The following is a 15225-nucleotide window of genomic DNA, read 5'->3' as shown; positions in this document are numbered from 1 at the left end:
ACTGATAGGGCCCTGGCAGAGATATTTAATAGGTCACTGGCCACAGGTGAAGTGCCAGATGACTAGAGGATCACTAATATGGTTCCTTTGTTCTAGAGCAGCAGGGCTAGGCCAGGAAATTACTGGTAAGGAAGTTTTGGTTTGGGGGGAAGGCAGGAGGGGGAAGGAAATGGAGGAACAGGATTAAACATTTGGAAGAGGGGGTGATTGATCAGGGAAGTGTTAGCAGAAATCCTGTCTAAATTGATATGGTTTACAGTGGTTTCAGTAAGAGGCCTTTAACAAGGTCCCACATGAAAGGCCAGTTCAAAAAGGTAAGAGCCTAGAGGATCCATGGCAATTTTTTTTTTTTTTTTTTTTTTAAAATTTGTGGGATGTGGGTGTCACTGCCTGGCCAGCATTATTGCCAAACAAATAATCTAAAATTGGCTTGCAAATAAGATGTTAAAGGTTGTTTGTAGAGTTGAGATTGGAAGCCTGTACAATGCTGTGAACCCTACTGTTAGTTACGTATATGAACCACTTGAATATGAAGGTATAATTAGGTTTGCAGATGACAAATTAGTGTTGACAACAGCAGGATGTGTGGTCTCTGGCTATAGTTGGATATGGGTTAGCTGTTAAGTTGGGCTGAGCAATGGTAGAGGTAAATGCTTCACCTCAAATTTTCAGAATCATATTACACATCTATTAAAGAGAACCACTTATTTGTTAACATGGGTCCTCAGTAGACCCTAGGGACCCAACAAAGTACTTCAGTATACAAAGTCCACAGATGCCTGAAGCTGTCAGAGGTATCCAGAGTAGCAAAAGCAGCATACAGGATGGTTACCTTCATTAGGAAGAAGTTAGTTAGAATTTAGACTGCAAAGATATAGGAACAAAATTAGAATTAGGCTGCTCCACCATTTGATCGTGACTGCTGTTTCTCAAACCCATTCTCTTGCTTTCTCCCTATAATCTAATATAGGGCCAAGGAAGCCTTGTTACTACTTTATGGAGGGGGAGGGGGGGTGGGGGAGAAAGAGATCTGAGATACACGATACACAGTGGGTAGATTGAGAGTTTTGACATCACCCCACCATGATAGATATGACCAAGACCAGAGGGCACAATTTTAAAAAAAAAGTGGTTTAAAGGAGATCTGCGAAAAAAAAATTCACCTAGGAGGCAGAAATACACAACGTGCTGCTTGACAAATGGTAGAGGTAGGCATTCTTGCAACATTTAAGCATCTGGATGAGCACTTAAAATGCCACTGCATAGTCGGCTATGGATTTAGTACACAGGTAAATGGGATTAGTGTAGTTTGGTTGGCACAGACATGGTGGGCTGAAAGGCCTGTTTATATGATAATGACTAACTGAACTAATTGACTCCTCCTTTATAACTACTGTTTCAACATAGAATTGTAGCTAGAGATATTAGACTAACTATAGCTTTTTGAAGAGGAAATAAATATGCAGCAATGGAGCACTGATGCCAATGGGAAAATAAACGGGCTGATATCTAAAGCAGCATGACACCAAAAAGCCTCAGTTAAAAAAAGTTAGTGATCTGTCATGGCAACAATGCCAAGAGGAAATCAATAGCAGACACCTGACAGGAATATATAGTCAAGTGGTCAAAAATCAATACAAACTCAAAGCTGTGGAAGATCCATAGACAGCAGCAACCTTCCCTCAGTCACATGCAAGCAGATCAGACCTTCAATGTCAGCATTTTAATAAATACTTTACGAGTGAAAGCTTAAAGAGGACCCAGTCACTGCCAATTCTGGCATTTTGCTTTATGCTGCACATTCAAAAAAAGGGGGCCAGTAACAAATGCCAAAGAGTTGATGTTCAGTGTGAAGTCTGCTGTCTGCTGTCATTATCTCTGTAAGGCAGAGATGTGGCTCACTTAACCAATACCACTCACTGGTGCAGTAGTACTAAAATGCCTGGACACCAACTACAACAGAATTTTATAGGGAAAAACATCTCCTTCAAACATCTAATCATGACTGAGACTACATAATTCAATAATCTAACATGGAGAGGTTCTGCAATATTTGGGATGATGCTTACACTAAGTTAAACTGGGAATGTTTAATCACCTGTAGGAGCTGCTCAATTCCCATTACTCCCTCTTATCTGCAGCAGACCATTCAAGTGTCAGGTTCACACTTTAATATTCAATACTTCAACTGTTGTGCATTATGGTGATTTTATTGACCTAGCAAGAACAGCAGACTGAAACCTCATCTACTGTAAAATCCTCAAGTGAGCATCTACAGAACAGCCAGCTTACATTAGAATGTAAGCTGTGAAATTAAATTTAAGTTAGAAAGCACTTGAAGCCAAAATGCAGAAATCATTTAATTATATAGGAAGAGTACTAATTTCAGTTGTAATTTGTAACTCAAATCAGAAGACTGTCCAGTGACAGATCCAAGTAGACATTAGTAAAGCAAAATAAGACAATTCACAAGTTAGACATTCTTTTCCTTTAAGAACTTTTTATTCAGTCCTACAATGTGAATAACCACCCAGATTGGAAATTGAAATGATGCAAATATAAAAACTGGAATTGAAAACAAAATTGAAAAAAAGCACTACGTGATCATTTAGAAACCACTCAATTTATTTAGTTCGTTTTACCAATAATACACTAATAGCAATTTGAATCACAGGATGTGAACAAAATAAAAATCACTCCACAACGTAGTATACTGTGAACATCATGGGTTTTATTCCATTTGGGCCTTTACTTACAGCAAGTCTGGATGTCAATGGCCAGTATACTCCAGTCATTGGTCATGACCACACTGAAGGATTGCTACAATTTAGTCACTGCAAGTTCAGCAATACATCAGCAGATGGATCATTGGGACGTTTGGCCATTATGTACAATATAGGCTCTTATGCCTCTGGTTTAGAAGCAGTTGAGAAACTTTTTGTACTATACTGGTACATATTAGACATATTTAACACTGTAGTTTCTGCCTCAACAGGGTTTGTGTGCCCAACATTTAACAGCTTACTCCACAACTTCAGGTAATTGCAGTTACACCTGCATACCACAACAGTGAGGTAGAGACCTGACTTAATGTTCAACAGCAGCTGGGCGAGCAGCAAGGCAACAGCTCAGCAAAAGAAAAAAAAGTTAAGGACACTGGTTCTTTGGCACACAGCTTCAGATCAAAAACCACAAGAGTAAAAACCTCAAGTAACTTAGAGACCCAAGCAGCTGCTCAGCTAGCCTCAGCAATAGTTTCTCATCCTTTAAACAGTAAATGAGCAACTGCTTGTAAGGGGCCTAAACCGGATACTCAGCCTGGCCTGGCCATGAAACCCCTTCTGCTCAAGTACAAAAAGAAAACCACATCATCAGTGAGAATGGTGATTAAAAACCTCTACCTACCCATAGTGCAAATTAAAAAGTGCAAAGAACATCTTAACTATGTACAGCAGCTCGAATGTCGTTATTCAGTCCAGTTTCTAATCCGTAAATCCACACCAATGGTTGCAAACATCTTGATTTACAACAATGACCCAGGGTCCATAATAGCAGCCCCAGACACAAAAATGTTAAAAGCCACCAGGAGAGTGTCACTGTTGTGTTTGACTAAAACCTTTAAACAGTGTAAAAAAAACTGGTCAAAAAAATGAAGCCTTAAAAAGGCAGTCGTATCTGTAAAAACTGAGCGTAAAATATTGAATTTGATTGCTAAATAAAGCACTCCACTGCCTTGAGTTAAGTAAAAAACCGGCTGAATATTCACCAGTATCTGCAGTCCTGATGGGGAAAAAAAATTTAAAGGCACTGTATGGCAACTGCTAGTGGAAAGGTAATGAACTTGCAACATTGTCAAAATGCAAGGAATGTAAAAAAGCCTAAAAATCTAAATGTGAAGCCACTTGCTTCAACACCTTCAAGACCTGGCTCTATCACCTCGGTGCAGAACTTTTGTCTGGGAACTGCTGTGGTGGTCCCCGATACCCCATGGAATTCACTGTGCATAGTGCGATTGTGAATATTAAAACAGCAAATAGCAAGTGCAGGAGTGAACTTCAGTCCATAATCGCTGTTCCCAGTCTGAGCCTTTTCCCAGCTCAATCACTCGACTGAAACCGAAACCACATTTGCTGTGCTTTTTAGCTGGAGTCGCGGTTCTTTTGGTTACGCATCAATGGACGGTGGTGGCGAAGAACTTCAAGGGAATGCTGCCACTGCCAGCATGAACGACAGAAATATTTGAAGCAAACCTGTAGGAAGCAAGACAAGTTAACTAGTTAGAGAAATTACACCATGTGGCCTAAAAGACTAAGTTATCTGGGAATTAATTATCCATAATGTTTCCAAACCTAAAAGAAACTCACTGGATCTCTACAGAAGAACGGTCCTGGCTGAGCACTGCATGCCTGGCACATGGAGTCCTCCAGGTAGGGATCAATCTGCACCTTTAAAACAAGGAATAAAAAGACTTGCAGTAAGTCAGATGTTTGCTTTCGGTATAAAGCAAAGTCTTCAGAACTCAGGGCTTACTTTTTTAGTGAATTTTGGAGTCTTGATCTCTACAAAGGCTGCTCCAACAGCATTCAGGTAACTGCGCTGGTTGTTAAAAGTGACTCGACCAGAGCCTAAAAACACAAAACACGTCAAAGATTCAATTAGCCATTATTACCATCTAACTTGAAGTTTCCAATGCTAATTTCAGCTGTGTACAGCATTTCACACCACATTTTTCCAGGAATGGGCATTTTTGTTCTGTCTAAGTGCAGAGTTTGAAATGGACCTACTTGAAGGGATGAGCTGAACAGACTCATGAAATGGATAATACAAAACAGCTCAACCCTTCAGGCTGGAGTTAAATGATACAAAAAAGTCCATGCTATTATAAGAGTTTTCAAACACTCAAGTCCCAATAGATTCTATCCTATGCTCTAATAAGCTCTAACAAAAAGCACAAGAACTAATAAGCATATCCAGGTTGAATTGTCAGTTGGAATGGTTCATTTGGATTATTGCTGGCTGCCATGTTATAATTCCATCTTCCCCCAAAGCTCTAATTGCAACCCTTACACTGGTACTGCTAACATGAACACTGCTGAAGCTAGGATATTAAAAATGAATCAATATTCATGTTCAGTAAGGATAGCAACTTAAGTGCTAAAAGTCATCTTTGACTTTTGAATTACATACAGAAAATGAATCCAAAACTGTTAATCTACAAACAGAATCCTGGTCTCAACTAGATTAGGATAGGGTTCTTCACAGAAAGGACTACACATCAAGGAGTTACAAAGCAACAATGTTTACATTCAGACCAGAGACTCAAGGAAACAATTGATTCAATTTGCTGCCAATTCCCCTTAACCAAAAAACGCATTAGTGAACAACTTGTTAATATTGCTCTTGGGACAGCCAAAGTAGTACTACTAATCATTACAAAATTCATACCTGATACAGCAAGTGGAATGTGCTAACTGTGGCCAACACCTTGCAAGTAAAAATAGCAAAGTTTGTAGTTCTAACAGGCCAACCGAATGCTTTTTGCTTCATTCCCTGCTAATGCTCAGTTTATTTCAATGCAAGCTATCTAGATACAAAAGCAGTTTTAACCTGAAATTACTGCAGAGGCCAAAAACACAAGCAGGTCAGGCAGCATGAGGACAGGTAAAAGTTAACATTTTCTTTCAAGGGAGCTTTATAGTCAGAAAGCTGGCCAGCTGGAACTTTAATTTTTGTCCATAGATGCTGCCCAACCTGAAGAAAGCACAATTTTTATAACTTTCAACTTCTATCAGCAGGACTGAATGCAGTGATTTTAAAAGGACAACATTAAGACAGCCTTCGCACACGCTTTGAAAAACTCTTTAACTGTGGTCCAAAGAAAGCACAGACTAAGAAATGGTAGCAGTTTCCTATGTAACTAAACACATGGTACACTGCTTACAAGCAAGTGGTAAACAATATGTTGTCACACAAAAAGTCACCCATCTTTACTAGATCAAGTAGCTATGTTTTAGCAATATAATGACTTAAATGAAGGGGGTCAAATTACAAACCAAGAACACTAGAGCAAAAATACAGGGAATATTCAGTACAGAAGGAGCATACCAATTGGATACTTGTGCTTGTCAGTATCAATACCAGCATATACTACTCCACCAAATAAGTCATTCATGATTGCTGCCAAAGCTTCTGCATTCAACATCCCATGCAGTGCTCCAACAAACACGGTTTTACTTGGGTCCAGGCGCTGGGATGGGCTACGGACAAAGTTGCTATCCGAAAGGACCCAAGGTATCACCTGTACCTTTTTAAAAAAAAAAAAAAAAAAGTGATTTAAGTATTGAAGTTGAGAAACATTTTAAACAATCTCCTTATTACTATGATGATGCAATACTGCAGCCATTTCAAATTTAAAGTGGTACTAAAAAAAACTCCGAATACTATGTCTTGGGGGGGAGGGGGAAGGGGGAGAGCACTCGTGTTAGAAGCTTGAAGAGAACAAGTGAGGAAGGCTGTATTACAATTTAATATCAGCACCCTTTTATCTCAAAAATTAGGCATCATCTGAACAGTAAAAAAAGTAGCACTAAAGTCTACAATTAACATTACCACCCAAAACTAAGCCTACCATTTACTTTGCTTATACCCATGTATTCAGAATCTGTGTATTCAAAATGATTGGGGGTCAAATCCAATTTCACAAGTTTGATATCAAACTGGTTTTGCTAAATGAAAAAGTGTCATTAACAGGATTGGAGGGAAAGTTGACAGTGGTCTTTTGAACAAAGCTTCATGAATAATACCTCTTTGCAACGCATCCTGCGACTTGACATCTTGAAATAATATTCACTTGCACCATCAGTACTCATAAGATCATGTGTGCAGGATTGTAGTAATGCACGCACAGACTTCTCAGATTCAAAAACCAAGTAGACATAACCTAACAATAAAACACAAATCAACTCTTGTACAGAAAGAAGTTCTAACCATTTTTCTATCTTTAGTGGTAAAGCTAAGGACAAGAGTGCCTATTTCCATATCACCCTCAAATGACAAAAGATGGATAAAATGGCTGCAAAAGTTTGGATTTCTATTGAAATCAGGTTGTGACATGAACAGATTGTGCTTGTTTGAAGCAATCCTGTTTTGTGAATAGGCAAGAGCTCTAAGAGCACTTACAACCAAATAAAATGCAAGTTAGATTGAAGTTTTACAGTGAAGCCCAAATATTTTCATGCAAGCTAAACTAATGTTTTAAAAACTCATTGTTTTTTTTTTAAAAAAGTAGGGAGCCAAACTGAAGGCAGCTATAAGTGACGGATTAAAATATCAATTGGTCAACATTAACCTAGTATGGTTTGGCAATCAAACACACACACCATCTGTTAGTGTAACAGGGAGTACCATTAAAAAAAGAACACCAGCCTTTACCATGAAGGCAACTTGGTCATTAAAATCAGTGTAATGTACACACCCTTACCCGCTATCCAACATGACTTGGTATCGGTTGTAGCTGCATGCATACCAGTGCTCTGACCCTCAACCTTGGGTGAATGTGACAGTCAGAACAGGTAAAGTGTCCTACCATGTCTCAGCTCTCATTACCTTTTGGCATATTACCTTTGGGTGGGCATCGAGGGTGCTTGCCATCCTTACCCGGCCATTCCACACTCAGTGAGCCAAATACCCTGAAAGTATTTATCAGTCCAACTAGGGAGGAAAGAAATAAAGAATATCACTCACTTTGTGTAGTTTCACCTGCTATAAAATGTCCTGAGAAACCCACTTTGCACTTAAGCCATCAAGAAAAGCAGCTCCTCAGGTGCTCAAAGCAAAGCAAAGAGAACAACAGAAGTCTATCCAAAATACCAACACCAACTTCGGCTGGAAAGTAAAGTAATATCCTCAGGTTTAAAATTATGGCCTGAGACAGACTTTGATTTAGCCAAAAACAATTATACAGAAAGTAGCCTGCATTTTCAATTTACAGTATGTGCAAGATATCTGCCACTGTTCAAACCATGCAGCCAATTTGAAGTCAGGCAGGTAGCTGCCTGAGGGGACTGCAAAAGAGCAGAAAAGAAGAACAGTTTAAGTGAGGAGGAGATGTTATCCTTATACCGTTCCAGAATCAGTGAATGGAATGTAGTTACAATCTTTGCAAGGGAAACAATGATTCATTAAACTTGGAGCTTTCCCCAAGTTGCAACCTCAAAAAAGTCAAAATGGATATCAGTGCCCAAAACATTTGGCTGGCAGACAGACAGAGACATTCTGTTACACAGTTCAAGCATTTATTCATAGGAACAGACCAATCCATTAGCTGTTACATAGAAAAGGCCTTCAGAAACTTTAGAACGAACGAACGAAGTCACTTCTGTCCAAGCCCCTGCACAGTTGTATGCCCTGGACTGGACCAGTGAGAGGACAGTGTTCGAAAGCTGATTTGAAAGACAACTGTTGAGGAAACGAAGGTGGGTCACGTTATGGATAGTGCAGAGGGCTGTTCTAGGTTACAAAGGGACATGAGAGAATGCAGAGCTGGGCTGAGAAGTGGCAGATGGAATTTAACCCTGAAAAGTGAGGTGATTCATTTCGGAAGGACAAACTTGAAATCAGAATACAGGGTGAACGGAAAGATTGTTAGCAGTGTGGAGGAGCAGAGGGATCTTGGGGTTCATGTCCACAGGTCCCTGAAAGCTGCCACCCAGGTGGCTAGAGTTATTAAGAAGGCGTATGGTGCGTTAGCTTTCATTAATAGAGAGATTGAGTTCAAGAGCCATGAAGTTATGCTCCAGCTATACAAAACCCTGGTTTGGCCTCATCTGGAGTATTGTGTCCAGTTCTGGTCACCGCATTACAGGAAAGATGTGGAAGTGTTGGAAAGGTGCAGAGGAGCTTTACCAGGATGTCACCTGGAATGGGGGGGGGGGAGGAAGGTCTTACAAGGAAAAGGTGGAGAGCGCTAGGGTTTTTCTCTTTAGAGAGATGAAGGATGAGAGGTGACTTGATAGAGGTGTACAAAACGATCAGAGGTATAGATAGTGGACAGCCAGAGACTTTTTCCTAGGGTGGAAGTAGCTATTACGAGGGGGCATAGTTTTAAAGTGAGTGGAGGTAGATATAGGGGAGACATCAGAGGTAGGTTCTTTACTCAGTGGTTGGGGCATGAAATGCATTGCTGGACAGGGTAGTGGAGTCAGCCTCATCAGGGGCATTTAAGCAGCTATTAGATAGGCATATAGATGATAGTATAAAGGTAGGGTGGAGGTTAGATAGACCTTCGCTTTAGGGTAAAAGTTCGGCCCAACATCGTGGGCCAAAGGGCCTGTACTGTGCTGTACTGTTCTATGTTCGAGGTTCTACGAAAATCTACCTGGCAGGGGTGGGGTTAGGTCTTGACATTTGATCCTCAATAGGTGAGACTGCAATTGAAAACCATTAGAAGCTTTAGGCAGGAAGTGAAATGGTGTACACAGTAAGAAAACAAAAGCCATTATCAATTTCAAAATGCAGTGCTACAAATTATGACAACAATAGAAAAATCAGATTAGACATGGACTTCAGAATGTATTTTCAATATCACCTCAAATTAGAGTATGTGGCCTTAACTTCAATTTAAAATGGCTTAAACAGATTTTCAACTTTGCAGCACATATTCTTCTGTTCAAGAATTATTTTAAAAATTCTAAAAAAGGAAATATGGACATTAGCTAATAGCCTAAAAACAAACCAGCCAGCACAAAAAGTGGGAAAATTCCAATTGCATTTGGTGCAAGCAAAATAGAAAAAAAAAGCAGCATTTAATTGATCTATGTTGGTTGGTTTTAATGGTTTTAGAAAGAGATTAAAAAAGGTGTCAAACCAAGTGAACATGGACAAGAAATTTAGCAGTACCTGGTCATGGAACAAGCTAGCACTAAAGTAGCCTGATATTGCAGAGGAAACCACTTACACCATAGCAAGGTTGATTTAAAAAAGTACCTTCAATGTGGATATTTTAACGTGATCTCCTTGAAGTACTCATAGGAGAAATACTAAGTGACTATTTCACGTCAGTATTTACTGTGGACGACGACATGGAGGCTAGGGAATGTGTGGAAATAAATACTAATGTCTTGAAAACAGTCCACATTAAAAAAGGTGGATAAATCTCCAGGATTTGATCAAGTGTATCCCAGGGAAGCTAGGCAAGAAACTGGTGGGCCCCTAGCAGATGTTCATCTCCAGGTCACAGGTGACGTGCCAGAGGACTATAGCTATAGGTGTGCCTTTAAGGCTACAAGGAAGCCTGGAAACTACAGATTGGCGAGCCTGACAATAGCAGGTAATTTGTTGGAAGGGACTGAGACACAATTTACATAGAGACAAGGACTGCTTAGGATAGTTAGCATGGGAAGTAGTCTTAAACTAGAGTAATTTTTGAAAAAGGTGAAGGCAAAGTGGCACATGTTGTTTACTTTAGTAAAGCCTTGACAAGGTTCTACATGGTCAACTGGTCAGTAAAGTTAGATCATATAGGCTTGACAGGAGACAATGGTGGTGGAAAGTAGTTTCAGACTGGAGACCCGGGACCAGCAGAGTTCCACAGGGATCGGTGCTGGGTCCACTACGGTTTGTCATTTATAAAATGACTTTGCATGAGAACTTAGCAAGTATGATTAGGAAGTTTGAGGATGACAAATTGGTGGTAGCTAACACAGTCTTCACTGTCTGCCATACAAGAGCGCAACAGAATCTTGATTGACTGGGGCAGTGGGCTAGGCAGTGGCAGATGGTGTTTAATTTGACTAAATGCAAGGTATTGTATTTGGTCATACAAGATTAGGACCATGGGAAATGTCAAACAGAGACCCAAGGTTTAGGTGCATAGTTCTTTTAAAGTTGCATCACAGGTAGACAGGGTGTGAAGGCAGCATTTAACTTGCACTTGCCTTCAGAGCATAAAGTAAAGGAGTTGGGACATCATTTTACAGCTGTCCAAGACATTGGAAAGGCCACCTTTGGAGTACTGGTACAATTCTGGTTACCTGTTATAGGAAGGACATTATTAAACAGGAGAGCGTACAAAAAAAATTTAAAAATGAGGTTATGGAGGCTAGAAAGTTGAGAAGCTGAACAGGCTGGGACACTTGCTCTTCTCTTTTCCTCCCTCCCCCTTCCAGTGTTGGGGGCTGAGGGATGACCTTAGGAGGTTTATAAAATCATGACGGGCATGGATAAGTGTGATTAGCCAAGGCGTTTTCCCTAGGGCAGGGAAGTCCAAAACTAAAAAAGGCATAGGTTTAAGGTGGGAGGGGAAAGAGTTACAAAAGGACCTGAGGGTCAAGTGTTTCAGAGGGTGGAGTATATGAAATGAGCTGCCAGAGGAAGTGGAGGAGGCAGGTACAATTACAACATTTAAAAGGCATCTGGATGGGTACATAAATAGGAAGGTTAGAGGGGGATATGGGCCAAAAAGGGTCTGTGTTCCGTGCTGTAAGACTACTAATCGCAAAACAAATTCATCCCAACCATTACCATACTTAAATATGGTAATAAGCTAGCAAGTTATAGAATGTTAAGGTTCCAGTTTTATAACAAACCTATACCATAATGCAGTTGCAATTACCCACAATACTAGCAGCTCTTCCTTCCAATTCAGCAATCTTAGCAAGGCAAGATTTACCTTCAGTAATATCCCAGGGTACACCACCCAAGAACACTTTGCAGGAATATATTGGGTTCTTGTAATTCCGGGGTGGTAGCTGGCCCCTCCATGTAAATGTGGCTTCACTCATTGCTTCAAGAGAAAAAAGTGAATATTCACCAGCATTAAAGTTTGCAGCTGTGTTACAAAGACAAGACTTTACGGATTGGTATTTGTAGTCAAACAGATTCAGAGTTTGAACCCATTTACAAAATATGGCATTTGACCTCCCTCCAACTATAAAGATAATTTGATGAAAGAGAATAGGGAGTTTAACAGCAGAGTCTAAATCACCTGGTAGCAAAACACTCCACAATTATTTTATTTTTATTTATTTATTTATTTTTTTTAAAATAAACAGTATAGTATTACTGGTGAAGTGGACAAGCTAGCAACAAGCCACCACCAGGAAATAGATAAAACAATTAATGGGAGGCATCCTGTTAGTAAAGGAAATAGCATAATGCTTCAACTAAAAACTCCAAACCTGATGATTAACTGAAGTCTAAAATTAGTTAGTATCTACTGTATTCATTTTGACAGCAACTTTTAAATAAGTCATTAGAATTTTAAACACTGGATCTTTAAGTATATTAGTTTAAATTTGTACTCAAGCAAAAACAAAGTTAGGATTCAAAAATGGTCAAATTAAAATTGCTCTGCAAAATATTTTAAAAACCAAAAAGAACTGCAGATACTGTAAATCAGGAACAAATACAAAGTTGCTGGAAAAGCTCAGCAGGTCTGGCAGCATCTGTGGAGGAGAAAACTGAGTTAACGCGTCGGGTCCTAAGGGTCACTGAACCCGAAACATTAACTCAGTTTTCTCCTCCACAGATGCTGCCAGACCTGCTGAGCTTTTCCAGCAACTTTTGTTCCTGCAAAATATTTTCTTCATTAGGAAACAAGTGCTTAGCATGCTGTGGATCAAATGAGTGATTATTCACAGGATGGCACTTTTAAAATCAAAAAGCACATTTACAAATGCCTATCTTTATGGACTGTCCTGAGAAAAGGGATATCCCAGCCCAGCAGAAAATAAGTATTTTCCCCATCAGTCTGTCCTACATTTAAGTGAAGTTACAAGAGAGGAACTGGATTAACAAAGCTCAAGCACAAGGCTTGGAGCTTTCAGACAGCAAGCCAAAACAGATTCCTAAATAAGTCCAGATACAACAGATTTACTTGGTAAAAATGGAAGGGAGGGGGAAATACCACCACCAGGAACTGGCACCCTGGTGTCAGTTTACACATACATGTAAAGGCAGAAACAAACCAACTACCCAATCTTAAGTGGTAGTATCTAGACCAACTTGACATAAATTTTACCTGCAGCTTGTCTATGCAATCGGGCCTCCTTTTCAATCGAAAAAGGATCTTCTGGACTCTCTAAAAGATCCCAATTTGCCCACCCAGAATTTGCCGACCATCTTTTGAAAGGGTTAGGGCTCACAGGATTGGTCACAGAAGCCTGTTCTTGATCCAGTCGAGGGCTCATGCCAATACGTTTCAGCGGATCCCTGCCTACTCCACCCATGGGCAAAAAGGAAATTGGAGGAGAAATGCGAAGGCTTGACTAAAAAAACCATTTACAGAAACAATGGTCAGAAATGCAAGAGTCAAATAAGGTTCAAAAAGTTACTAAAGTTAATTTATCTAACCAAGTCAAATACTTATTACAGCTAATGAAATCCTTCGTCTATTGGCTTATGACCTGAAAAAGCACACAAAAATATTTGAAAGTAAAAAGTCACAATATCCTACCAAGAGCAGGAAAGGTTCAAGTCAAAAATCTTAGTTACCAAAAAGAATACCAGTCTTTCCCACCAAGTGGAAAGTTCATCTGTAGCAGCAGAGGGTCTACAGAAATGCAGGCTCTCATAAAGTGTGGAGTATTGACAAGAGATAACATACTAGCTAATAATTTAGAAGTCTGTTTGAATTCCAAGTCAAAATTCAGGAGTGACAAAATATTTACTGTAATAACACCAAAAAAGCTTAAGTGACTTATCCTCATCAGCAACTTGTACTTTAAAGCCACAGAATACTTCTTACACAATCCAAAAACACTTCACGAATATCTTCATTAGGTTAGGTTCTTAATTCCTCCCGAATCTCAAGTAATTCTTAGCTTTGAGGGTCTAATTCTGTCCTCCAATCTCAGCCTAACTTACAATGTCAGAACTGATCAGAGGGTGGGGTGGGTGATGGTGGCTGGCCCACATACATTGCTAGTCCTTAGTTGCCTGGGAAAGTGGTGGTGAACTGCCTCCTTGAACCACTGCAATGTCATTGGGAATTCCAGTATTTTGATCCAGTCAAACAGCACTGAAGGAATGGGTGATACATTTCCAAGTCAGGATGGCAAGTGGTTTGGAAGGAGAACCTGCAGTCTGCGGTATTTCCATTTAGTGCTGCCCTTGACCTTCTAGATAGAAGGCAGAAAATGTAGGTTGGAAGATGCTGTGCAAGGAGCCTGAATTTCTGCAGTGTATTTTGAAACTCCATGCACAAGGACACCCAGAACTCTGAATCCCAGAGTTCTGTAGTCTAAATTGAGATTACTTACATTCTTGCCAAAATTAGGGTATTTTCCCCACATTACACTATTTGCCACTTCCTTAGCAGCCTCCTATATGGCACCCTAAAGGATTTTTGGAAATCCAAATACATCTCATCAACTGGCTCTGCTTTGTCTAGAAACAGAATCCATCGAGTTCACACTGACCCTCCAAAGAACATCCCACTGAGAACCCCTACCCCACTCTAACCCTGCATTTCCCATGGCATATCCATTTGGCTTGCATATCTGTGGAAACTATGGCCAATCCACCTAGGTGTGCCCATCTTTGGACTGTGGAGGAAGCCAATGCAGGAACAGGGAGTATGCAAACCCTGCACAGATGGGCAATTGCCCAAGGGTGGAATTGAACCTGAATCCCTAGTGGGGAGGCAGCAAATGCTAACCAGGGCCATCATGCTGGTTACCTCAAAAATTCTAATAGGTTTCCCTTGGCAAAAAAGTGGTGATTCAGCCCTATTTTACCCTGCACATCCAAGTAGTCTGCTATTGCATCCTTACTAATGGACTCAATCTTAACAACTGGAGGTAAGGTAACTGGCCTATAAATTTCCAATTCTCTGCTTTCCTCTCAGGTGTTAGATTAGGCATATTCCCAGTCCTCGGGGATCATCCTGGTCTCCAGTGATTCCTGAAAGATCACCAATACCACCACAAAATCTCCTCCGCTCTCCTTCAGAATCCTGGGATGTAGTCCATCCAGTCTGGAATGGCTTATCCATCTGAAGTTTTAGCTTCCCTAGCACCTTCTCAGTAATAGCTACTGCACTTCCTTTGCCTCCTGACTCAGGAAGTTCCAAGATGCTACTGGTGTGCCTTTTAAGATGGCTGATGCAAAATACCTATTCAGTTCCTTCATTTTTGTTCCCCATTACCACTTCACCAGCCTCACTGTCCAGCAGTCCAATGTCCACTCCTGCCTCGCTGTTATACGTTAAAAACTCTTGCAACTTTA

General features: G+C 40.2%; 1 protein-coding gene across 7 annotated transcripts in view; it reads right to left on the bottom strand.

Annotated features, from left to right (window-relative positions):
• Positions 1-2604: 2604 nt before the first annotated feature.
• The window catches only part of LOC109919419 (cytoplasmic polyadenylation element-binding protein 1), a 91135-nt gene continuing 78514 nt past the window's right edge, over positions 2605-15225 (bottom strand). For 6 of the 7 annotated variants that reach the window (XM_048617163.1, XM_020519419.2, XM_048617162.1 and 3 more), the window contains 8 exons: positions 13019-13265; positions 11669-11782; positions 7606-7710; positions 6804-6940; positions 6106-6304; positions 4531-4625; positions 4365-4445; positions 2605-4250 (listed from right to left, as the gene is read on the bottom strand). In XM_048617163.1, the coding sequence (XP_048473120.1) occupies positions 4140-4250; positions 4365-4445; positions 4531-4625; positions 6106-6304; positions 6804-6940; positions 7606-7710; positions 11669-11782; positions 13019-13265 (1089 nt within the window). In that variant the 3' untranslated portion in view covers positions 2605-4139. The remainder of the gene's footprint in view (positions 4251-4364; positions 4446-4530; positions 4626-6105; positions 6305-6803; positions 6941-7605; positions 7711-11668; positions 11783-13018; positions 13266-15225) is intronic. The other variant, XM_020519421.2, reaches the window with a different exon arrangement.

Source organism: Rhincodon typus, chromosome 36 (assembly GCF_021869965.1).
Source record: "Rhincodon typus isolate 14 chromosome 36, sRhiTyp1.1, whole genome shotgun sequence".
Classification (NCBI taxonomy): domain Eukaryota; kingdom Metazoa; phylum Chordata; class Chondrichthyes; order Orectolobiformes; family Rhincodontidae; genus Rhincodon; species Rhincodon typus.
This window is presented reverse-complemented; position numbering and strand designations above follow the sequence as displayed.